This window comes from Globicephala melas, chromosome 2 (assembly GCF_963455315.2).
Source record: "Globicephala melas chromosome 2, mGloMel1.2, whole genome shotgun sequence".
NCBI classification, from domain to species: Eukaryota; Metazoa; Chordata; class Mammalia; order Artiodactyla; family Delphinidae; genus Globicephala; species Globicephala melas.
Window position 1 is genome coordinate 91263054 of NC_083315.2, and position 24533 is coordinate 91287586.

At 50.0% G+C, this 24533-nt stretch overlaps 2 protein-coding genes and 1 long non-coding RNA gene across 8 annotated transcripts in view; 2 read left to right on the plus strand and 1 right to left on the minus strand.

The window, feature by feature from the left end:
- The first annotated feature begins 1643 nt into the window (after window positions 1–1643).
- CDAN1 (codanin 1) lies at window positions 1644–15033 on the plus strand. 6 transcript variants are annotated; one of them, XM_030842872.3, is made up of 28 exons: window positions 1644–1752; window positions 1982–2472; window positions 2710–2916; window positions 3107–3276; window positions 3409–3522; window positions 3605–3683; window positions 4106–4226; window positions 4399–4508; window positions 4977–5066; window positions 5952–6027; window positions 6568–6773; window positions 7068–7188; window positions 7534–7680; window positions 7797–7963; window positions 8355–8442; window positions 8688–8777; window positions 8965–9019; window positions 9240–9376; window positions 9462–9565; window positions 9848–10006; window positions 10350–10413; window positions 10580–10658; window positions 10844–10992; window positions 12405–12512; window positions 12640–12703; window positions 12866–13047; window positions 13311–13418; window positions 14234–15033. In XM_030842872.3, the coding sequence occupies exons 1-28, from the start codon at window positions 1663–1665 to the stop codon at window positions 14357–14359; spliced, it is 3702 nt and encodes a 1233-aa protein (XP_030698732.1). In that variant the 5' UTR covers window positions 1644–1662; the 3' UTR covers window positions 14360–15033. The 6 variants fall into 6 exon arrangements, 5 of the variants coding, with proteins under 5 accessions (XP_030698732.1, XP_060150391.1, XP_030698729.1 ...); XM_060294408.1 differs by having other exon boundaries at window positions 12890–13047; XM_030842869.2 differs by having other exon boundaries at window positions 2713–2916.
- Window positions 14611–24533, minus strand: part of STARD9 (StAR related lipid transfer domain containing 9) — a 130076-nt gene continuing 120153 nt past the window's right edge. The window contains exons 28-34 of the mRNA XM_060294406.2: window positions 20541–20658; window positions 20244–20365; window positions 19978–20042; window positions 19612–19814; window positions 19349–19446; window positions 18975–19133; window positions 14611–18478 (exon numbers count right to left, since the gene is read on the minus strand). Of these exons, the coding sequence (XP_060150389.1) occupies window positions 18377–18478; window positions 18975–19133; window positions 19349–19446; window positions 19612–19814; window positions 19978–20042; window positions 20244–20365; window positions 20541–20658 (867 nt within the window). The 3' untranslated portion in view covers window positions 14611–18376. The remainder of the gene's footprint in view (window positions 18479–18974; window positions 19134–19348; window positions 19447–19611; window positions 19815–19977; window positions 20043–20243; window positions 20366–20540; window positions 20659–24533) is intronic.
- Window positions 16766–23100, plus strand: LOC138842554 (uncharacterized). Its single transcript, XR_011377245.1, has 5 exons — window positions 16766–17343; window positions 17426–17486; window positions 17929–18765; window positions 19019–19149; window positions 20222–23100. It is a non-coding gene; the product is annotated as an uncharacterized lncRNA (long non-coding RNA).

Consider the following 24533-nt stretch of genomic DNA (forward strand, 5'->3'; position numbering starts at 1 on the left):
AATCAGATGGAATCACAAACCAGAAGAACTCTCTCTTGTCGAGCAAGACCAGTAAGTTAGAGTAATTTAACAATTTCATAGTTTTCTCCCTTTCTTCTCCTCTTCATGAAATCAGAGTGATGAGAATTGCTCTTTGAAATACCTTCAAAGGTATTGTATCCATTTCCCTTCCAAGCAGCCCTCTTTATGCATTTTTGCTCAGGCAACCAAGGACATAGAGTATTGGCAGAAACATGGAGTGCTTTTGTATAGGCCATCTGTACATAAAAGTGTAATTATTTATTTAATTTTCCCATTTGTATCATATTAAAGCTTTGTACAGTGTTTTAAGTTCTGTTTTAAAATTATTTTGTATTTTATTTTTATAATCTAGTAATAAAATATTCATTCCGCATGCAAACTCTAGTTCTATTTGTGTGGTGGTTTGGATTTCAAAGGTGGGAAATATTATTTTTCTGATAAAGTTATTGAATGCACCAGAGGTTACAAGATCAACAGGGAGTAGAAAGTGTTCTATAAATGCAGTACCGCATCCAGAAGTGACCTAGAAAAAGAAACACTGGACTGAATAGAAACTAGGCGTTCACAATCCCTGCAGATAAAAACCAGGGGTTCTTTTTCCTTCTCTGTAGGAAATGTCCCTGTAGCACTGGAGTGATTTGTGCTTCCCACCATTCTCTCCTTTCCACCTTCCTTTGAACCAGGGGAACTCTCAGGAGGCATTCACATGGGCACTGCTTCACCCTTCCTGATTTGGTCTGGCCTGGAATGTTAGTGCCATTTGTTTTTCTCTGCCTGGTTCCCTGTCTTGATTTCTCAGTGAGCAGCAACATCCAAAGAGGTGACTGATGTTTTTCGAAATAAGAGAAATTAAGAAATAACTCAAGCTCCCAGAAGCTAATTATGTATATGCCTGTTAACTTCTCAACTGCAAAGTAGCTCACATATTAACCTTGTGTAATGTATAAGGGATACAGACTAGGCTATTCTATGTGCAGGATGGGCGGAGGCACTTTAAGGGTTGTGGGCTGAGGGTCCTAAAAAGCCCCCCTGCAAGAATTCTGTCTTAAAGTCTTAAATGATCAGTTGATGGTGAGTGGGGAAAACCATTGGTACCGCATGGGCAGGAGACTCAGCTTTTGAGAAAGGATAAAGTTAGCTTAACTTCATTTTGACCTTGCCTAACTTCTTTAGGGTGGTGACGACTGAACCTAGAAAGACTCTTGAAAGAAAAGAATGTGCTTATCGTAGAAAATATAGGCATCTTTTCTGGAGAATCGTTCACCTTTACCGTCCGGCCGCTCTCCCGGGCCCTTGGTTTCCCCCGCCGCGTCCCCGAGTCCCGGCAGGTCGCCTTCGGGCCAGAGCTGCCGGGGCCGGGCCTCACCGATAGTGGTGCGCTGCACTTGGGGGACCACCGTACCTCTTGTCGGGAACCGCGGACCCATCCGCGGCCTTGAGCCAAAGCCTGGGCGGAGCCTCAGCCTGCTGAAGCGCCGCTGCCGCCGGCCCAGGTCTCGGTCTCGGTCCCGCCCTGGTCCCGCCCCACCGCCCTGGTCCCGCCCTCTACACCCCGCGGCCCAACGGTCGCCCCGCCCCCCGGGCGCCTGTGGCGCGCCGGCGCCTGCGCCTGCGCAATCGCCTCCGAGCGCCTGGACCGGGATGGCGGCCGTTTTGGAGTCGTTGCTGCGAGAGGAGCTGTCGGTCGCAGCCGCTGTGCGGTGGATCGCGCGCAGCGCCCAGAGTTCGGAGGTAACAGCGCCGACACGCCCCCAGGCTGGCCCGAATCTCCTTCGCGCGGGAGATACCACCCCTCTCGTTCTCTTCCTCTAGGGTGCCTGGCTGTCAGCCCGGGCCGAGTGCGCTCCAGCTAGGGGCCGCTACCCCCGGCCGCCCACCCCTCAGCGCGCCCTGCGGCCCCGGCTGCTTGCGGCCCCGGGCTGGCAGCTGACCCTCTCGCCCTTCGCTGCTTCTCCCTCAGGATGACCCCGGGGAGGCGGCCGCGCTGATCTCACTTCGGCCGCTGCGGAAGGAATTCGTGCCATTCCTGCTGAACTTCCTGAGGGAACAGAGCAGCCGCGTCCTCCCGCAGGGCCCCCCAACCCCCGCCAAGGCCTCGGGCTCCTCGGCAGCCTTGCCAGGGAGACCCGGGGGCCCGCCGCGGGGTGGCCGCGGGGCGCGCAGCCAGCTCTTCCCTCCGACCGAGCCTTCGAGCCCCACCGCCGCTGAGGCCCCTTCGGCCCGCCGTGGGGGCAGGAGGCGGGGCCCGGGGCCGGCCCGTGAGCGAGGAGGCCGCGGTCCCGGGGCCCTGGAGGAGGGGGTCAGCGGGGAGAGCCTGCCCTGGGCCGGGGGCCGGAGGCCCAAGAGCTCTGGCAGCCCCGGCAGCCCCAGCCTCGCGCGCTCTGATCCGCCAAACCTCAGCAACCTGGAGGAATTCCCTCCCGTAGGCTCGGTTCCCCCCGACTCTGCAGGGTGAGAATCAGCCCTTAACCGGGAGATGGGTGGCACGAAGGCTCTACTAGGGGAGTTAATAAACTAAGGCTGGGTGCTCTGTAGTAAAGCATGGTAATGGCTAGAAGGTTGGGGATGAGATAACTATAGTGGTGAGGGGCATTTTGCAGGGGGTCCAGGCTGTTGTGGTGGAGGTGGTGGTGGAGGGCGAGATGCTTGAAGAAAGGAATATCAGAAAAACCTGTGGCTACTCCTCAGCAGGACCAAGCCTTCACGCAGGATCAACCCAACTCCGGTGAGCGAAGAGCGGTCACTCTCCAAGCCCAAGACTTGCTTCACCTCACCCCCAATCAACTCTGTCCCCAGTTCCCAACCCTCAGTCCTGGACACTAGCCCTTGGGGCCATAGCCTTTCCCCAGGGTGCAGAAGTCTGCAAGAGGAGCGGGAGATGCTCAGGAAGGAGCGGTATGGCCTTGCTGCTCCCTGGGATGTCAGCTGCCTCTGTGGGGGATTGGCAGGGCTTTTCTCTGTGATTGATTTGTCCCCTGGGAACCCTGGGTCTGTTTCCTGGTCTGTGGATGTCTCTTTGAGGAACCTGAGTATAGCTGTGGAGGGGAAGGCAGGCTGACTGTACACGACATTTCTTTCCCCATAGCTCTAAGCTGCTGCAGCAGTCACCTGCTCCCGCCTGTCCCACCCCAGAATCAGGATGTCCTCACCCCAGCCGAACAGGAAACCTCACAGCTGAACCCGCTGACCCTGCCAGAGTATCCTCCCGTGAGCGTCTGGAGCTGGTAGCCCTTGTCTACTCTTCATGCATTGCAGGTGAGTGAGAGCAAAAGGCCCTGCAATGGAGATACTTGTAGAACCACAGGTGAAAAGAATTGATAAAGCATGTAGGACTGAGCCTTGGTTCTGAATGATGTTCAATACCCTGGAGTTTCTTTTCTTATCTAGAAAACCTGGTACCAAACCTCTTCTTGGAGCTTTTCTTCGTCCTTCAGCTCCTTACCGCCCGGAGGATGGTGGCTGCCAAGGACAGTGACCTTGAACCAAATCCAGGAGCCGTAGGTTGGTGAACAAGCCTCTTTTTTAGAAATGGGGTCTGGAAATGAAATCATTCTTAGCCAACAACTTGGTACTGTGCTTCTAGATTCCCTGGAAAGCCCTCTGTTCCAGAGTGTCCATGATTGTGTCTTCTTTGCAGTGCAGGTTTTGGAGCATCAGTTTCAGTGAGTTTCCCCAGCAGAGGCATTTGAGCCTTATTCCCATTGTCCACTTGGTTCTCTTGTTACTTGGGGTACATGCTTGTGCTTAACACAGGTGTAGTGTGACCCTGGACCTTTTCCTACACGTAACCTTCAATTTTGTGTCAAGGCTATGAATTTAGCCCTTGAAAGAATCAAACTGCCCCCGGTGGTCTTGGTAGCTGACCTTTGGGTTTATCTAATGTTTCTGCCTTGCTCTCTTGTTCGCTGCTCCATTAGGTCTCTCTTATTTCCTTCCCCTTTGCCTCCATCTTTAATCCTTTGCCCATGACTTTTCTTCATGTACCTGCTCCATGCTCCAGGTAACACGCTGTGTGGTGTGCAGGTGCCAGCTTCCTATTTTCAGTCTGTCCCATTCTTGGTCATTTGTGCTCTTGTCCCTGTAGCGTTCTTTCCCACCTGGACAAAGGGACCTTGAAGCTGTTGGCTGAGAATGAACGGCTACTGTGCTTCTCACCAGTTCTGCAAGGCCACCTGCGAGCTGCCTACGAGGGCAGTGTTGCCAAGGTAGTGACCCTATCTTAGACATCTACTAGCCTGGACCTGACCCTTTCTGGTCTCATAACTCAGGCAGCCCAGCTCACATCACTGTAGTGTCATTTGCACTGGAATGGGGATGAAGTTTTCTGAGCATGAACTCTGCCAGCTTCAGTCCCTAATTGTCACTGCCATGTTTTAGGTCTCTCTGGCGATGCCACCTTCTGCACAAGCTGTCTCCTTTCAGCCAGAAACTGACAATCGTGCCAACTTCTCCAGTGATCGAGCCTTTCATACTTTTAAAAAACAGAGGTGATAAGAAAAGGGAACTTTGGGGGAAGGGGATGAAGCAGGATTTTCTCTGGGATAGGCAGTCTGTGTCATTTTCATAGAAACTAGGAGTTTGACACTAACAGGTGGTAGTTTAGCACTACCAGGCCCTTCCTGGCAAACATCATAAGGGCCACTTAGCCTCATTCTGTTCATGCCCATGGACTTGAACCTCTGACCTTAGCAGCCTTCTCGCAAGTGTATGACTCTAGTCACTGGATTCTCAGACGAGAGTGCCAGATCAACTTTAACTGCCCACAGAAGTATGTGAAGCATGTGGTATACTGCTACCGGGTCTGTAGCATTATCACATAGAGAACCCTGGAGAGGATAAGGAACGGGGCTGTGGATAGTCCTGTCCTCAGTTCTTCTGAGCTAGGGAAGGCACTCCTGAGAATGAGTTAGGCCAGCTGTGCTTCAGTTGATTGGACATTCTTATGTGTCTGTCAGGGATGTGTTTTATGAGGTGCTTCGAGAGTGGGAAGATCGCCATGAAGAGCCTGGCTGGGATTTTGAGAAGGGCTTGGGCAGCAGGATCAGGTATGTGCTCATACACCGGTCACCTTGTCTTTCTTGCTTCCAGTAGTGAGCAGCTTAGTGGTGCTTGGGTAGCTGATTGAAGGAAGGCTTTGTCCTTCCAGGGCAAAGCTGTTTTCTTCTATCCTCCTTAATCTCTTCAGTTACTGCCATCTCTGCCTCTACTCAAAAGCGATTTGTCGGGCTTCCCTGGTGGCGCAGTGGTTGAGAGTCCGCCTGCCGATGCAGGGGACACGGGTTCGGGCCCCGGTCCGGGAAGATCCCACATGCCGTGGAGCGGCTGGGCCCGTGAGCCATGGCCGCTGAGCCTGCGCGTCCGGAGCCTGTGCTCCGCAACGGGAGAGGCCACAACAGTGAGAGGCCCGCGTACTGCAAAAAAAAAAAAAAAGCGATTTGTTTCTCCAGCTCCTTCCACTCAGAAATCACTCATACTTGCTCTGTGATTGCAAATGCTTGAAAAAGTGGAATGCTCTTATTTCAGGTTGCTTGAGTTTTGGCCCAAGTTTTAGACCCTTTCCGACCTCCATTTTCTTCATCATCTCATTTGACAATACGGATAACTTTGCATAGCTAGATAACTAGCATACAGAAAAAATATTCTCTTGTCCACGTTGGTCATGAAGCTCACTGGCATTCAGTGTAGACTGAAGATGAGAGGGGTGGTATTATTTCATGTTTGGTTAAGTGTATTTCTAGCTTTGAGGGGTCTTGGGGCTGAGGAGAGTGTCCCTTACCTTTTCCCATAGCCTTGTGCCAGCCAGCTCTGGCAGAGGTCTGCTCAAGCCCCTGGTAAAGGGCTGAAAGGCCCAAGGGTTGGCTTGTTCTCTCAGATCTTTCTCTCCCTCTTCCTCCTTCCATCACACTCCATCCCTGCCTCTTATTCCTCAGAGCCATGATGAGTCAACTCTCTGCAGCCTGCAGCCACAGCCATTTTGTTCGACTTTTCCAAAAACAACTTCTCCAGGTAATAGCCCTAGCGGGAGACTGATTAATCTACAGTGGACAGTATGTATTATAGGCAGCCAAGTAATGGCTGGCACTTTGGGATAGGGCAGGCAAGCAGGCAGGTCCTTGGCTGGAGATTGAACAAGAGTTCTGTTCTTTGGGTGGTGGTTGAAACTCAGGAAGCCAGCTCGAGGAGGCGGAGCGCTCTCTCCCATGCCCTGCACCTCCTGCCTCCCCAGGCCTCCTCAGACACCCGGCTCTCCTGGCCTTCCTTCAGCACCTCGCTACTTTCTTGCCCTTGATTTGTGCTGTGGTAGAAAGAGCACAGGGTTAGGACTCAGGTCTGGTTTCAAATCCTAGCTCTTGTGACCCTAGGCAGATGTTGAATCTCACAGGTTCCGTTTCTTCACCTATAAAAATAAGAATATAATCCAGACCTCAAAAAACATATCTGTGGCACATGATACAGGGTTCATCGCTTCCTCCTCATTTTGTTCAGTCCTTCTTTCCAGAAAAACTCACTGGTTTTTTGATTTCTCTCTTCCTCCCCCTGCCCCAGATGTGTCAGAGTCCTGGTGGTGCTGGGGGCACTGTCTTGGGCGAGGCTCCAGATGTGTTAAATATGCTTGGAGCTGACAAGCTGGGGCGGTTGCGGCGCCTGCAGGAACGGCTTGTGGCCCCTCAGAGCAGTGGGGGGCCCTGCCCACCCCCCACCTTCCCAGGCTGTCAGGGCTTCTTCAGGGACTTCATCTTGAGTGCCAGCAGGTAAAGGTCTCCTGTCTTACAGAGAGTGGGGGCAGAGGCCAGAAGAGGTTTGTGTTCACAGAAGGGCAGCGTTTTCTCTCCTTTGTCTGGAATATAACAGGGTGGGACTGGGTGTTGCCTGGGCTCCTTCTAATTCACACTTCCTGCATCCATTTCCCTTCTCATTCTTTCACCCATAACCTCATTGGCCTCCTCTGTCTACCCTGCTGAGCCTTTCTATCTGGAGTACCTCTTCTCTATTCTGGTCCTTCCAACACTTCTTCCAGTACCTTTATTTCCCCCTCCTCTTCATAGCTTCCAGTTTAATCAGCATCTCATGGATAGCCTGAGTTTGAAGATCCGGGAGCTCAACAGCCTTGCCCTGCCTCAGCCTGAGCCCAGTGATGAAGACGGGGAATCAGACGTGGACTGGCAGGTTAGAAAGCAGAGGGAGATGATGGGGTTCTGACCTAGGGGGGAAAGGGTATTTTCAAGAAGAAATCTGTAACAGATCTGGTTTTTTTTTTTTTTTAAGATTTTTTTTGATGTGGACCATTTCTAAAGTCTATATTGAATTTGTTACAATATTGCTTGTGTTTTATGTTTTGGTTTTTTGGCTGTGAGACATGCGGGATCTTAGCTCCCTGACCAGGGATCGAACCTGCACCCCCTGCATTGAAAGGCGAAGTCTCAACCACTGGACCACCAGAGAAGTCCCACAGATTTGGTTTTGTTCTAGAAGCCTTACGCTTGGGACCTTTTCCTTCTTGATGCCCTGCAGGGTGAACGGAGGCAGTTTGCTGTGGTGCTGCTCAGCCTGAGGCTTCTGGCTAAATTCCTGGGCTTTGTGGCTTTCCTGCCATACCGGGGGCCCGAACCACCCCCGACCCGTGAGCTCCAGGACACCATTCTGGCCCTGAGGAGCCAGGTGATTGGGGGCTCTGGTAAGAAGGGAGCTGGGAGGAGCTTCAAGGCAATGGCGTTAGAAGGCTTCCCCCAGCCCCTGGGACTGACCCACCCACTGACTGACACTGGCCCTGCCAGGTGCCCCCGGTCCTGGATGTGCGGGCTCTGCTGCAGCAGGGGCTGCGGGCCCGGCGAGCAGTGCTCACGGTGCCCTGGCTGGTGGAGTTCCTTTCCCTGGCTGACCACATCGTCCCCATGCTGGACTATTACCGCAGCATCTTCACTCTCCTGCTGCACCTGCATCGGTGAGTAGAGAGAGAGCAGGCTTGAGAAAAGGGTGTGGGGAGAACATTGCTGAGGCTGCCATTTATGAAGAGGGTCAAGCAGCCTGTGCTTCCTGTGTGGTACCGTAGCCGTAACTGACCCTCAGGGAAGAGGCCAGGCCTTGATCCACAAGGAAAGACAGTGGGCAGTTATTGAATATTTGCACTTTGATTGGCCCTTTTCTATTCCTACTGTGGCCCAGCTCAGAAGGGAGTACAGATCTGGGTGGGGTGATGAGACCTGGTTTATTGTACAACAGCAGTCCCTTTTAGGTCTGTTTTTGAGAAGTACCTTGCCAGTGATAGCTTTCTGTTACTGTATTCCATTTCTCTCTTTGCACAGACTCCATTCACACCCTCATTTACATTTTAGGAGCTTGGTCTTGTCAAAGGAGAGTGAAGGGGAGATGTGTTTCCTGAACAAGCTGCTGCTGCTGGCTGTCCTGGGCTGGCTTTTCCAGGTTGGTGGAGTGAGGGTCCAGGTTGGAGAAGGGGGTGACTACTGTGGCTGAAGACAGGGAAAGGGAGGATGTATGAGTCTGAACAAGGGTGGGGCCAGAAGGTGAAGGTTCAGAGGAGGGGTAGGGATTGCCATAGTTTCAGAGGAAGGTGGCTTTGAACCTGATGTCTAAACCCTGGAACCATGAGGTAGGAGGTGTGACGAATCTCTGAAGTGCTGACTTGCACTGCCCTAATCTCTTGCCAGATTCCTACAGTCCCTGAGGACCTGTTCTTTCTGGAAGAGGGTCAGTTGGATGCCTTTGAGGTGGACACAGTAGCTTCAGAGCATGGCTTGGTGAGTGTTGGGGGTCAAGCCAGAGCCATGGGAAGCACAAGAGTAAAGGAGGCAGGCTGCCCGGTAGGGCCCAGCAGGAGACAAGCCAGAATAGACTGAAGTCTTTTATATAAGACTTTTATGTTTCTGGCACACTGGGGAGGAAGGGAAGCCTGCCTTCCCAACACTGGCCTGTTCTCTCCCCCAGGACAGCATGCCTGTGGTGGACCAGCACCTGCTCTACACTTGCTGCCCCTATATTGGTGAGGATACTGGTCTCCCCTCAGAGGGTCTTTGGTCCTTGGCCTGTCCCTTCATGAGTACCCAAAAGGCACCCTGTGGGCGCAGCGCCCCAGTACATTGTTCTGTTCTTAGGCGCTCCCTGGTGCCTCAGTCCTTCTATTCCCTAAATGCTTAAAAGTCAAGATGCTGGGGAGGGTGGGACGGTTCTGGAACTTAAACACTTGGGCTTCTCTGATGCAGGAGAGCTCCGCAAACTGCTCGCCTCCTGGGTATCAGGAAGCAGTGGACGGAGTGGGGGCTTCGTCAGGAAAATCACCCCCACCACCACCACCACCGGCCTGGGAGCCCAGCCTCCCCGGACCACCCAAGGGCTGCAGGTAGGGGGCAGGGCAGAGGCGGGGGGCCTGTGCAGTGGAGAAAGGAAAGCAGACCCTTCACTGCCCTGCCCCCTCCTCCCAACAGGCACAGCTGGCTCAAGCCTTTTTCCACAACCAGCCACCCTCCCTGCGCAGGACCGTGGAGTTCGTGGCAGAGAGAATCGGCTCGAACTGTGTCAAGCATATCAAGTGAGGATAAGTTGGGATTGGGAATGGAGGTGTTGAGGGTCCCCTGTCTCATTTCCTTACAATTTTCCCCTTTATAACACCTTGTTGCCAAACTGAGGAAAGTCAGCTGAGGGGCGGCGGGGGAGCGGGTGATAGAGGACAAGGGCCAGGTGGGACGGGGGGAGGCTAAAATTGCTGACTGACGTTCTTTCAAGTTAGTTCTGACCAGGTTTCCTTGAAGTTGCAGCCCCTTTCTGATTCACGCTTTCCAACTACCTCAAAACCTTGCTGTTCCTACTGCAGGGCCACGCTGGTGGCAGATCTGGTGCGCCAGGCAGAGTCGCTTCTTCAAGAGCAGCTGGTGACGCAGGGACAGGAAGGGGGAGATCCAGCCCAACTGTTGGAGATCTTGTGTTCCCGGCTGTGCCCTCACGGGGCCCAGGCATTGACCCAGGGGCGGGAGTAAGACGCCAGTCTGTTTGAATCCTCTCATCTCCACTCTCCTCTTAGTTTTACTTTCCTGTCCCTTTTTCCTCTTTTATACTCATCCTTTATTGGTCCTCTCCCCACCCTGCTTTTTTTGTGTTTTTGCCTGCTCTGTAGGCTCTTATCTTGGTTTTTAGAGGTTTTAGGGCCCAGAGTCCAGAGCTGAATTGGAAGGGCATCTGGGGTGGGGCCGGAGAGCTGAGGGTGCCTTCCCCTGAGGCAGAGCCCTTCCAGCTCGGGCGACTGCTGCACTCGGGGCGTTTCCTTCTGTGAGCCAGGCTGACGCATCTAGACATCACTGACCTCTGTCTCCTTTCAGGTTCTGCCAAAAGAAGAGCCCTGGTGCCGTGAGGGCATTGCTCCCTGAGGAGACCCCGGCAGCTGTACGTAGGAAGGAGTCCTGGGGTTAGCGGGCTGGGCGGTTGGTGGTGGGAGAGGAGTGCTGCGGGGTTGTATGTGTGAGGCTTCTGGTGGCAGGTGGGTCACTCCTGGACTTGGGCATTCGTCATTGTCCTAACTTGCCCCTGACTCAGAACTTCTGTGTCACAGGTTCTGAGCAGTGCAGAGAACATTGCTGTGGGGCTTGCAACAGAGAAAGCCTGTGCTTGGTTGTCAGCCAATGTCACAGGTAAGGTCCAGGGAGGGGGAGCAGCTGACCAAGTTTTTCAAAAGTGGACTGGCAGGAAGTTGGAGGCCATGTGGGGGAGATAGGACTCAGAGCCAGCTGGTAACAGGGAAGGGCATGGGTTGGCATGGTGAGCCTGTGCAGGGCTGCTTTGATGACCCCTTTTCTGTCCTCCCTCTGACTTGCAGCGCTGATCAGAAGGGAGGTGAAAGCGGCTGTGAGTCGCATGCTTCGAGCCCAGGGTCCTGAGCCAGCTGCCCGGGGGGAGCGGAGGGGCTGCTCCCGTGCCTGTGAGCACCATGCTCCCCTCCCCTCCCACCTCATCTCCGAGATAAAAGTACACAGCTCCCTACTCCCTTCGGCTCCCCTCCTCCCTCTCCCTGCTCTTTTCCTAGTCTCCCTCCTCTCTCCCTCAACTCTAGTATTTGTGTGGCAGCTTTCTGTGTTGTCCAGCTAGTTCCCATTTTGTTACTGAATGGGATTAGGTAGGGCAGAACTGAATTGAACGGTTTTTGTAACTGCTGTTCTCTGACTTCTGTACTTGAATCACCCAAAAGGGTGAAAGGGAAAGGGGTAGATGTGAAAATTGTTGACTGAGTACACGTTATACAGATGATGATGGGAGTGGGATAGGGAATGGCTGTCCAGTGCACTAGGAAGTCTCTAAGGAACAGTCATCGCAGTATTGGGATATGGTTTCAGAAGTGTTCTCCTATGTGGGAGGTGATGCTTGTTTAGTTACAGGCAATAAGAATAATCTATCAATGCTCTTAATTTGAGAAAAAACATTTTTTGGTACTGTCTAGAGCAGGAGTCAGCTGACAACCTGTGGGCCAAATCCAGCCTGCTGCTTGTTTTCGTAAATAAAGTTTTATTGGAACGCAGCCACGCTTGTTCATTTACGAATTGTTGGGCTGCTTTAGTCCTCCAGCAGCAGAATTGAGTGATTGGGGCAGAGTCCTAAACTAGTGACCCAGATCTGGGGTAGTAGTGTGAGAATAAAGATTTGGAATAGGGACTAAAAAGGAATGACTAAAGGGCTTCCCTGGTGGCACAGTGGTTGAGAGTCCACCTGCCGATGCAGGGAACACGGGTTTGTGCCCCAGTCCGGGAAGATCCCACATGCCGCGGAGCGGCTGGGCCCGTGAGCCATGGCCGCTGAGCCTGCACATCCGGAGCCTGTGCTTCGCGGTGGGAGAGGCCACAACACTGAGAGGCCCGCGTACCGAAAAAAAAAAAAAAAGACTAAAATTAGAAGAGTAAGAGGGAGAAGAAAACTCTCAGCAGCCATTAGCTACTGGTTTTCAACATGCAGAGGATTTCTGTACTGAAACCTCGACTCTCCTAAGATGAACAGAGAATCATGAGGGACAGAAAATAGTACGACATGTACACGACAGGACAGTTCCCCTGAATGCTTTCAGAATAAGATGCTGTCTGGGAATTGGCTAGGTATGACTGTCCCAAGATGAGTGCCATCTCTTGAGCTCTCTGGCAGCGCGTTGTCCCTTGGCTTACCTGCTCCATCTGTTCCTTTGTTGTCCACCTGGTTGCTTCTCCCAGCTGTGCTGTCCTGCCCAAGCCCCAAGTCTAAGGGCACCTTTGCCAATTACTTCACCCCAGGGCCCTGTCTTCCTTTTCCTTCTGCCTCTTTCCACTGGCTGATCCCCATCCCAAGCCACATTCTCTGTGGCCTCCTTGGCCCTGGCCTGGCACGAAGCCTTACTCTGCTTCCACCCCTCTCTGCAGGATGTGCTCTCTTTGGCCGTGGGGCCCCGGGACTCTGAGGAGGGAGTTTCCCCAGAGCATCTGGAGCAGCTTCTAGGCCAGCTGGGCCAGATGCTGCGGTGTCGCCAGGTGAGACACGACGAGATGCTCTTCTTATGTATCCTTGTCCAGCGCGTAATAATCAGAGCTGCATTGGCTTGGGGCTGCTGCTCTAAGGATGGTGCTAATGTCCAAGGTCTCCCCATTTTTCCCCCAGTTCCTGTGCCCACCTGCTGAGCAGCATCTGGCAAAGTGCTCTGTGGAGTTAGCATCCCTCGTTGGTATGGCTCCTTTTTATCACATCACTCTCTTGCCGGATCCCCCAGTTCTCAGGGTGGGGTACAAGCAAGATTAGAAAACAGCTTTTTTCTACTCTGTGTCCTCCCAGGGCCACGTGACCCTGCCTCCATTTCTTAGAGCTTGGCATTCCTCTCTCCCCATAGTTGCAGATCAAATTCCTGTCCTAGGGCCCCCGGCACAGCAGCAGCTGGAGAGAGGGCAGGCTCGAAGGCTCCTGCTCATGCTGGTTTCCCTGTGGAAGGAGGACTTTCAAGTGCCGGTTCCGCTGCAGCTGCTGCTGAGGCCAAGAAACGTGGGGCTTCTGGCAGCCACTCGGCCGAGGGAGGTGAGCCAGAGAGGTGGGGGGAGGGGGGCAAGTGGGCTTCTGAGAAGCCTCTGCAGTCGTGTTACTCCTACCATCCCCACCCCAAATGTTATTAGCTGGTTTAGTCCCCCTTTGCTGAGGCTGTGCTTATCTTTTCTTCCGTGCTCAGACTCCCTTAGTCTCGGCTCGTCTCCCCCTCCTCCCTCAGCAGCTCTGCCCTTTGTATCAAGGTCACTGTGCAGTCCTCCTAGCCACCCTGACCTCTTCCTCTGTGTGTGTTGCAGTGGGACCTGCTGCTGTTCTTGCTCCGGGAGCTGGTAGAGAAAGGTCTGATGGGACGGATGGAGATAGAGACCTGCCTAGGCAGCCTCCATGAGGCCCAGTGGCCAAGGGTAAGGAGTCCTCGTCTCCTTTTACCTGGAGAGAGAACAGGTGTCATATGTCGCTTTTATCCTGAAAGGGGGCAAGTGATGGGGCCTCGCATTCTTAGGATCTTCCCAAAGCTCAGTGGATTTTGTCAGATTTCTTGAGGACCACCCTGAAATGAAGTGGCTGCTCTGGGGGTCCTCTTTCATATTTAAGTATCTATTGTATGAAGGACTGTGTCCACGGAGGAAGGGAAGATGGAAGGGGCAGATAGTTTGTTTATGGCATAGTGAGTGTGCGGTTTGTGGGTTTGTTTTTTTTTTTGGCCATGCCACATGGCTGGTGGGATCTTAGTTCCACAACCAGGGATGGAACCTGGGCCCCAGCAGTGAAAGCGCCGAGTCCTAACCACTGGACCACCAGGGAATTCCCAAGTGTGGGTTTTCAAAATCAGAATAACCTGGATTTTAATCTCAGCTAGTCCTTGATGTTATTGTGATTTGGGACAAAGTAATTTTAGTTTCTTCATTCATAAAATGGGAATAATTTAGACCTCCTGGGGTTCTTCAAGATGAAATAATGTGCATATTAAGTACTCATTAGTGGTTTTGAGCTTTCCATTAGAGTTCACTCTCCCTGCTGGAACTTGAGCATCCTAGAGTACTAATGGGACAAGGGTTTCCAAGTCCATTTCCAGGTAGAAGGCAGTTGGGGAAAAAATAAGATAGGTTGTCTGGTTAGCTAGGGCTTGATATTTGGGATTGATTTTTAGTAAAAAGAGTGAATTGAACAATCTAGAACTGTGTGTCTGCCTTTTCTGTCATCTTTCTGCTTATTCCAGGATTTTTCTGAAGAATTAGCAACACTGTTCAACCTGTTTCTAGCTGAACCCCATGTGCCACAACCTCAGCTAAGAGCTTGTGAGCTGGTGCAGCCAAACCGGGGGACTGTGCTGGCCCAGAGCTAGGGCTGGGAAGCGGCCCTACCTTGGGCATCTCGCCAGAGCGCTGGAACCCAGCCTGACTGTGCCTCAGGAGGAGGCCCCAGAGCCACCCCAAGTGCCCACCCTGACCCTTGCTGGTGTGGAAGTAGCTCAGTCTGTCATCAGGCTTCCTGCTCACATGCAAAGGAAGAGAGTGGCAGCCTGGCATTCCCGTGACTGTGGGCTCACCATCCCAAGTCCTAAAGGAAGCAGGAGGGGGTCACCCGATTCAGGATTATGGTGGAAGAACCTAGAGACTCCAGTCCTGGAGAAGAGTTGGCATTTATTATGAAATGATGTGTGGGGGCTTGTCGGCACAAGATTCAAGCCCCACTTGCTGCTGTCCCAGCATCTCTTAGAGCTTTGTGGTTTGGGAAATCATGACTGACAGAGGGAAGTGACTTCTGCTTAACTTGTGAGTAAAGTTAAACATGAATCTTGGGAGTCTACATTTTCTTACCACCAGGAGCTGGACTGCCATCTCCTTAAAAACGTACAACAAATGTGGGGCTCGCCCAACAGAAACCTGCCTTTTACCTTGCACCCCACCTGCCTTCAGTCCCGTGCAGGTAGTAACTTTTGACTCTAGCTCCATCCAGGGGCCAAGCACGGGCAGAACATTAGAGGTTTTTAAAATAAACTGTTTTCTTTACCAAGGGCTTCATGTCTAGTTATTTTCACCTTACTCGTCCCTGTAGAAGGCTGCAAAGTCTCAGGTGGGCTTGGAGGTGGGCATTGACAGGAGCTGTCCCATTGGTTGGCCACTTAGCAATGCCTAAATATTCCATCATGTGAGACCCTGCAGGCCAGAGAGCCTGGGGCCCTTGTTAAGCCACTGCCAACAGTATTGACTTCGTTCAACTCCTTTAAAGGTTTAGGATGTGTGAAGTATCTACTCACCAGATACTGCCCACTTGTGATGCTTGCTTCTTGGGGGGCTGGGGGTGTTTGATTTGGCTCAGAACAAAAGCATTCTACGTGTCTATAAATGCACCAATTTTGACTAAGCAAGCACTACCTTGATAAGGCGCATTAAATTCACTCTTCTAAAATTCATGGTTTTTCTACTTTGGCAGTGTGCGCAGAGATTCAGTCTCTGTCAGGGGAAGGCGAGGGTACTCAGTGAACCCTCTTGAAGTGGCTTGCAAAATCTGTCTGTGCATATGTGTGTATTTCTTAGGAGAAAAGTTCCCAGCTGTCAAAGAGGTCTCCAACCCACGGAAGGGTAAGATGCTCTGGGTCTAAAGAGGTCTGCTGTATGACTTTAGTAAAGCCAGTTGGGAGCCCTTACAGTAGGTCCCATCAGCACAGAAAGTTAAAAATGGGGGTGTGTCTCACCACTTTGTAATCATGCTTCTGCGCAGTCAGGCAGTGATCATCCCTTCCCCTCAGCTCATCCTAATCAATAAGTTTTTGCATCTGAACCTTTTTTTCTTCGTCTCTTCATTTGTCCTTTAAATCCAATTTATACTATAGCAAATTCTGGAAGTTCTGAATGCTTGGGAACCAAAACAGTTTTAAGAAATATTTTATCTTTCTGCACCCATCAGGTGTGGCTGAACGAAAGCACTGCCCCAGGAAGCTGAGCCCCGAGGTAAGCAGACACCCAGCTACTTCAGACACCCAGCTCCATGTGAGGTGGGACAGGCAGGCAAGCATGGAGGAAAGAGGAAAGCCTGAAGCCCCAAGGATGCTGAGTTTAAAGCCCACTTAGTTAAACCGCACAGGCCCAATTCAGGAAACAACGCTGGCCTGTGTGAACCTTAAGGGTTTACTTTAGGCAGGCAGTAAGATAAGAAAGGAATTACAGAGACAAGCAGCTAACGAACTAGTGAACTCATTAGTATTTATGTTGTTTTCCATAGACCTGCTCTCTACCAGTATCAGTGGTTTTCAAAGTGTGGTCCCCAGACCAGCAGCCTCATCATCACCTGCAACTTCCTAGAAATACAAATATGTGGGCCCCTCTCCACTCTTCTAAATCAGAAACTCTAGGGTGGGGGCCAGCCTGGGGTGTAACAAGTCCTTCGGGTGATTCAGAAGCACAATAAAGTCTGAGAACCACCTGTCGTAACCAAAACCTGACTTCTCCTTGATCATTTGGAGTCAGGTCCCTGGATTATCCTTACCACCTCTGCATTTTACTGTAAGATCAGCCTCAGTTAATGTTCTTTAGATTTGCTGACTCACATGCCTGGCTTGTGGCTTCTCTAGTTTAGGGGATACAGTCACCTCCAGGCTAACCACCGTTCGGATTCCCATTGCTGGCTCTACCTCAGAAGCCCTAGAGGTGCATACCTGTTAAAGAGCTTCCTTCCAGGGGTCTGTGGTCACCGTTGAGTGTGGCAGTGGAATCTGTTCTGGAATCCTCCCTCACGTTCATGTCTGGGCTACAGCTGGCCGTAGCTGGGCAACTTACCTGGTTGCTCTTTATGTGCGAAGCGGTGCTGAGCTCATGGGAAACACTCAATACACATGTGTAAACTATATAGCCTGAAACTGGGCCATGAGTAGTTACTGCCATCACAATCACCAGGCTGAATTCTGAGCCCAAACGACACACTTAGACTATCCCAGGATAATCTTCACTGAATAAAAGTACACATTGGACTTTTAATTTGCAAGTGTTCTGCACTTTTCAATCAGTGGTCTTAGAGATTCATGTGAAGAGAGATGGGAGTACATAAATAGGGTGTTAAATATATCAAGTGTAACCAAAAAAATTAACCAGAAAAATAAGTTTAAAAGCAATCAAAAAAAAAAACCTTCAATAATATATAAATAACTTAATCTGAGGTAAGAGAAAAACAAAATCCTGCAGATACTTTTAGAAAAATAAACCTCTTCTGTACTATACAGAAATTTACCTTTTACCACATCTTCTCAATCCCCATATGGTCGCCCTCTTCCACCAAAGACTCTGGGCACCAGAACTGAAGCTGAGAATCTCTCCGACCCCTACACTTCAGGTAACCATACAGAATATTCAAAGCTCGAGTTCAGCCAGGCTAAGTTACAAGAAAACTGAACCCATTCTCCATCCCATCCTAGAATAGAAGGGGCTACAGCAGTGCGTGGAGTGCTCAAGGCTGGGACCAAATCTCTGAGTGAGGTAAGGAATGGAATTGTGCTTCCTCCTAACAAATCACTTACCTCCTTCCAGGAGGTCCGTTATCTTCCCTCTTGTCTTCAAAAGACAGTTTTTCATCTCTGAAATGAGAGATGCCCACGCACCACCCCAAGCCCTCCTCAAAGAGCTAGGCCCCCACCCTAACCCCAAATCTATCCAGCCAGTTTCTACAGTGGTCTTCCCATTCTTCTGAGCTCTGGAGTGGTGGCTCCATGACAGAGCATTACTCTATACTCCTTACTGGGGCCAAGACCCAAACAATTGTCTTCTCCTGTGAGGGAAAGGAAGAGGGGCGGCAAAGCAAAAATTAATAATAAAGCATTTTGTAAAAATTCAGGGAGGAGAAACAATTCTAAATCAGTGTTCTGGTTTGTGCAGCTGTTTTTTTAAACCGTTTTCTGTTTCCTAACACCCCATCCCACAGTGGAGCTGACTGCTGGAGCACATTCTGAGCAGAGTCTTGGCCAATGGCTCCTGCTTCCCTACCAGCCCCAGGGCTGCGCCGAACTAAGTAAGCACCATGTCAGAGCACTGCAGGCTCCCAGCTCTGCTGGCTGTGTCCAGTCCTGATCCTTGAGTGGCCTGTATGCCATAGGGTCCCAGAGACGGGCAAAAAAGGTGAGAAATCCAAAAAGGTGAGTTGAGCTTCATTCACTCTGGACAGCTGGGAGCTCAGGCCCCCGCGCTCTGCAGAGGTGCCAGCTGTGACCAAGTACTGACTAGGTTTCGCTGGCAACTCACGGATGAGTGCTGTCTGCCCAGTTGGCCACAGCAGGTAGCCTCGGCTCTTCTTAACATCAGGATACAGAGAGTAACAAGAGCTGCCCCAGCATCCCTGGGGTGTCCTGGAGCACCATCTTGACCGTGAGATGCTAACTACCAAGGAAGGAAGCCAGTCTGGCTATAACCAGCGGCTGCTGTTTGATGAAGGAGCTTAGGAGCTGAGGGGGGAATCCTGGAGCACCAAGTTCTACCTGAAATAAACCAGAAAGGGAAGAGTTAAAGGTGCAGACAGACCCAGGAGAGTGCACCGGGGCACACTTCAGCCATAAGCAGCCACCCCAGGTTGCTGTGATTGGAGAGGCTCTGAACTGAACTGTCTACAGCCCTGTGCTCTGCTGTTCAGATCTAGGCAAAAGCTTCACTTCCCAATGACAAAAGGTCACGTCAGGGAACTGAGGGTGCTGCTCTGCCTCACAATGACTCATCTATCTCCTGAGGACCCTGGGAACAGCCAGAGGATGTAGGCCGCCAGGCTCTGGTAAGAGCAGCTTCAGAAGAAGGTTGATCAACTCTGCCTCATTCCTTCCTGATTCCCACTGATTCGTGACCCAAGAAACCCTTGAGTCTCCAGCTCTCAGGCCACAGATCCTGGGTACTGAAGGATGTTGAACAGCTATACAGAAAGCTCCCATGGGGCTGGGGTCAAATCAAGGCATGCTGTGAGGCCAGCTGCACAAGGTGGATCACCTGGGCCAAGTAGATGACTCTGGTGATCTCCTTCCCTTCCACAGTGAGGGGCTGCAGGATCCAGGCACTGGGCAGGATCTCCCCTCGGACCATCTCCCTGCTGGGTCTCGGCATGGACGCATCATACACAGACTGAGCTGCCATGATAGACAGTTGCCCCTGGAAACAGAGCAATGTGAGTTCAGCCTACGTGATATGGGAGGGACAGGGACAAACGGGGACAGGCTCCAGTGCAGTCAGTACCGTGGAAGGCAACACTGGGCCAGCCTTCACCCCCACCCTGGCCCAACTTGCCCTCCTTCCCCCAGAGGACCTGATGCCCACAAAGATTGCTTCTCACAACACGCCAGTCCAAGTTCCTCCCACATCTTTACCACCAGCAAGGCAGGCACCTCTTTGGCTTCCACGCAGACACAACAGAAATCCCGTGGCTGTTTCAGTGCACACAGGGTGGTATTGCACACCAAATACACTGGAGGGGCAGGGATGCAGGAAGTCAGAAGGTACATGGACAGACCGGGTTCTACCCTGTGACACCCCATCATTCCACAGCCTGACACCCCACTGGACCTAGCTGAGTACCCAGCCTCCTGAGAGCACTGCCTCTGACCCTGCTGCCTCTGTCCCCTGGGCTCACCCAGGCTGATGCTGTTGGTCACCCGCTGATGCAGCCTCGCTGTCTGGATGGGCTTGTGGTACAGTGGCCACAAGGTGGGGTCACTCACAGCTGCCCACACGTGAGACAGTGGCTGGGACACCACGCCAGCCCCCAGAAAGCCATGCCGAGTAGAAGAAAACACCTTGTAGTACAGATGCACGTCCTGCTCCTCGCCCTGATGGCTGGGGGAGACACCAAGGGTGGGGAAGAGGAGGGGATGAAAGCTGGGTTCTAGAGTCACCGGAAGAGCTCACAGTGAAGGACTCAAGGAAGCCAGGGTGGAGAAGGGAAAGGAGAGAAGGCGAGCAGGGCCACAGGGAGAAGACACTGTGCAAGGGAACTTACTTCCAGCCAGCTGCTGCCTGGCAGCTGAAGAGGTGGTTCAGATTATCTGAGCAAGCAGCCATTACCTGGGGACACAGTGACCACACCCAGATTAGTGGGCACAGTTCATACAAAGCAGACTCTTGGATTAGTCCCTCAGGCCAGCATTTACTGAATTCCCCACTTTTGTAAAGATAGAGAGCTGCTGAAGAAGCCTTCATCTGCCCTGTTCCTTCCCTCCTCTTTCTTCCTCCCCACCCAGCAGAGTCGGCTACAGGAAACCTCACATCAGCCATAGAGATGTCCACGATGTGCTTGGCCAAATCCTTGGAGGAGGAGGAGAAGGAGGTCCCCAGGCTGGACAGACTGTACGGAGAACAGCAGCAACTGCCCAAGGAGGCTCTGCGGCCTACAATGAACAGGTGGAGACTCTTGAGACGGCATGAGCATCAGGGCCTCAGGGCAGCAACGGCCTCCTTCAATAATAATGTCCCTCCTCCTGAGGGACAATGGCTCCCTAGGATCTAGCAGACCTCAGCCCCAAAGTCCCCACACCAGGTAGGTAGCTCTGCCCCACCACTCACTGCAGGCTGAGGTTTTCCAGGCAGAGCCGGCCAGGTTCAGCTGACTGTTCCTCACTGCAGAGCGGCCCCACACCTCCCCTATCCAGGAGTCTCTGGAATCAGGCAAGTTTGTGTCCCCCTGCAGAAGAGAAGATGCTCAGGACCAGAGCAGAGGCAGGGAGAGAGCAGAGCACCAGAAAGCCAGTGCAGAATTATCTCCTCTGCCTCTGAACAGCACCAAACAGCTTTCAACATAAAGGCTCAAGTGAAAAGGTGTTCCCTGCTGGATGCCCTTGAGAAGTCAACCGCAATAGAAACCAGTCCCCTGGAGAGTTTCCTTGCCCTTCAAGCCACACGCTCAAGGTTGCTTGTAGGAGAGTTCCAACAGGAATCAGAATGAACTGGGACCTGAGACGATGGGGTACCAGGGGTCAGTGAGTGGGGGGGCCCTCTGCGCCACTGCAGCAACAGGAATGAGGCCATGGCTGGAGCTCTGTTTAATGTGGGCAGCAAACAAAGCCCAACTGGGAGGTGGGAGGTGGGATGGGGAAGAAAAGTGACGGGCTGTGAGAAAAGCTTGACCCTGGGTCCCAGCCCCAGGTACAGCAGCTGAGCCAAAGGTCCTAATTTGGAACCAAATGGGGATGATCCTCTCGATTTGCAATACAGCCACCACACCTTTACTACAAGCAGCTTCTCAATGACATGACCCTTGACCTCTGCTGGATCTAACAGGCATCCACTATCCTACCTCTATCATCGGTTCCTAACCTAGTGTTACTTTTAAAAAAAAGTGAACAAAGATATTCTGTCTCCATCCCTACGTCCTTTCTTCCTGCTGCAGCATCCAAGTGGTCTCTCCTACTTCAGGCAGATTTTTGTGCCACCTTCTCAAGAACCTTTCACTACTGATCTCTTTCTTCACTTATTGCCTCCACCTCTCCTTCTTCACTAGATTCTTCATATCAGCATTTAAGCATGCAAAAATTTCTCCCACCTTTAAAAACTTTCCTCTACAGGCATCTTTGCTCTTTTGTCCTTTACAGATAAACTTGAAATGACTGTCACCGTTTGCCATCTCCCACCTCTTATACCCTTCTGAATGCACTCAAATCTAGCCTTTGCTAGATCCATGTGCCTGGATGTGGTGAACAGGTCCCAGTCCTCATCTTAACTGAGCATCTCCCTTTCACTTGCTTCCTGAATCCCTGGGATCTTGGCTTTCTGTCTCTCTGGGTGTTCCTTCCCAGTTTCTTTTGTTGGCTCATCTTCCCCAAACATAAGTTGATTTATTGGGATTCTTTCAAGACTCGGGCCTAGGCCCTCTTCTCGCTCTATAATATACTCCTCTGTGATCCCATCTGTTCCCAGTGCTATACTGATGACTTCCAAAAGTAAATATGTGTGGATTAATCAATAAATATTGTGAGACGACAGGGTCACCGTCTGAAGAAAAGGTTACATCAGACCCATTTCACACATCTTGCCAAAACAAATTACTTATGCTTTGTGGCTCAAAAATATACAGGGTGGGGGAGAATTTAATAATACTATGAGAAAATTTTTTTAAAAATTTAATGATCTCATAGTGCAGAAATGCCTTCCTAAACAGGGCACAAACTCCAGAGGCCATGAAAGAAAAGACTGATAAAAACTAGATTAACATATCATAAAAACAACTGGGAAAAAAACCCACTGGCCTCTCAAATGGCAAAAGGATAACTGTCTTAATATAAGGAAAGGCCACCAAAAACAAAAGAACCTAACAGAAATGGACCCAGTACACTGGCAGGCAGAGCAAAAAGCCAAAGGGCTCTTAAATATCTGAAAAGGCACTCCATCTCAGACACAAGAGAATTGCAAATTAAAACTAAAATGAAATACTATTTTATGCCTATAAGATTCACAAAGATTGAAGGAAAAAACCCTTAATAAACACTGTTAAGCAGAAATGTGGGTAAGTAGGCACTTATATATTGTTATTTGAGAGTGTAAATAGGTATATTTTGAAAATATTCATCACATATTTTAAATTAAAAATACATATATCCTTTGACACCTAGCAATCCTGCTTCTAGGTATTTAATTACAGATATTCTTTCATTTAAGTGGCAATAAACATTTTCAAATATGAACTCAGAGAACCTAGAGAATATAGTGCGCTTGAGTCTTTCTTGAAGAAATTACAAGAAGAATTACTAGGGTAGAAAAAAGAATGTACACCAAAGAACTGCAAATGAGCAGAGTCCATTTGATCTAGCACGAGAACTAGAACTCTGAATACAAACACTGTAAATAGTATAGAAATACCGTAACAAAAGGTAATGAGAAAAAATGAGAGAAGGTGGAAATACACTGATTTCCTCATGTTTTACAGCCAGGGTGAAAAGAAAACTGCTAAATCAAGAAATAAAGACTATTTAAATATACAAAAGTAATGATGAAAAGAAAAGAAAGGAAAAAAAAAAGGCTTCCAAATTACCAGAAAGAAGACACATATATACCCCCAAAGCAAGGAAAACACAGACCACAAAGAAGATAAACAAGATTTTTAGAAGCCAATGGAATATTCATGACCAAAACCCTCAAATATAAAAAAAAGAAATTTTACTTTCTCTGAAATCATACATTCTCTCAACACATGGCAAACTTAAAAATTAGTAACAGGGCTTCCCTGGTGGCACAGCGGTTAAGAATGCACCTGCCAAAAAAAAAAAAAAGAAGAATGCACCTGCCAATGCAGGGGACACGGGTCTGAGCCCTGGTCTGGGAAGATCCCACATGCCGCGGAACAGCTAAGCCTGTGCACCACAACTACTGAGCCTGTGCTCTAGAGCCTGCGAGCCACAACTACTGTGCCCTTGTGCCATAGCTAGTGAAGCCTGTTGTGCCTAGAGCCCATGCTCCGCAACAAGAGAAGCCACCATAATGAGAAGCCTACACACCGTAATGAAGACACACCCCCACTCGCTGCAAATAAAAAAAGGGGGGTGAAGACACACCCCCACTCGCTGCAACTCAAGAAAGCCCACACAGCAACGAAGACCCAATGCAGCCAAAAATGAATAAATAAAAATAAAGTTCCCTTAAAAAAAATAACAAAATCAGAAAACACGGCCTTTCTACCAAAAAGTTTTGAAAAACTCTTAACAATTGGGTAAAGAAGAAATACAAACTGAAATTTCAAAATTACTATAAAGCAAATATTATATACAGATATATATCTATATCTATGTCTATATCTATATATATCTCACAACTTGTGGGATACAACTAAAGCAGTGCTCAGAGGGAAAGTTTTAACTTCAGATATTTACATCTATGAAAAAGAAAAAAAATAAATGAATATTATGAACTACATGCCAACAATTAGGTAACTCAGATGAAATGGACAAGTTCCTAAAAAGATACAAACTACTGAAACTGACTCAAGAAGAAATGGAAAATCTGAATAGACATTTAATTAAAGTAAATTTAGTAATCAAAAAATTTTTTAAATTCCCACAAAGAAAATTTCAAGATGGGATAGCTTCATTAGTGAAATCTACCAAGCATTTAGAGGAGAATTAACACCAGTTCTTCACAGTTCTTCCGAAAATAGAGGAGGGAACACTTCTCAACTCATTCTATGAGGCCAAGATTACCCTGATAAAACCAAAGACATCAAGTAAACTATAGACCAATATCCCTGTGCATTTAAACAAATAAATCCTCAGCAAAATAACTAGTAAACTGAGTCTAGTAACATATAAAGAGGATATATACCATGACCAAGTGGGATTTATCCCAGGAACACAAAGTTAGTTCAACATAGAAAAATCAATGTAATATATTAATAGAACAAAGGAAAACACCCACATGATCATCTCAATAGATACAGGAAAAAGTATTTAAATCCAACACCTTTTCATGATAAAAGCAATAAGCTAGGACTAGAAGGAAATCTCCTCAACTTGATAAAGATTATGTACGAAAACCCCACAGCTAACATACTTAATAGTAAAAACTGGATGG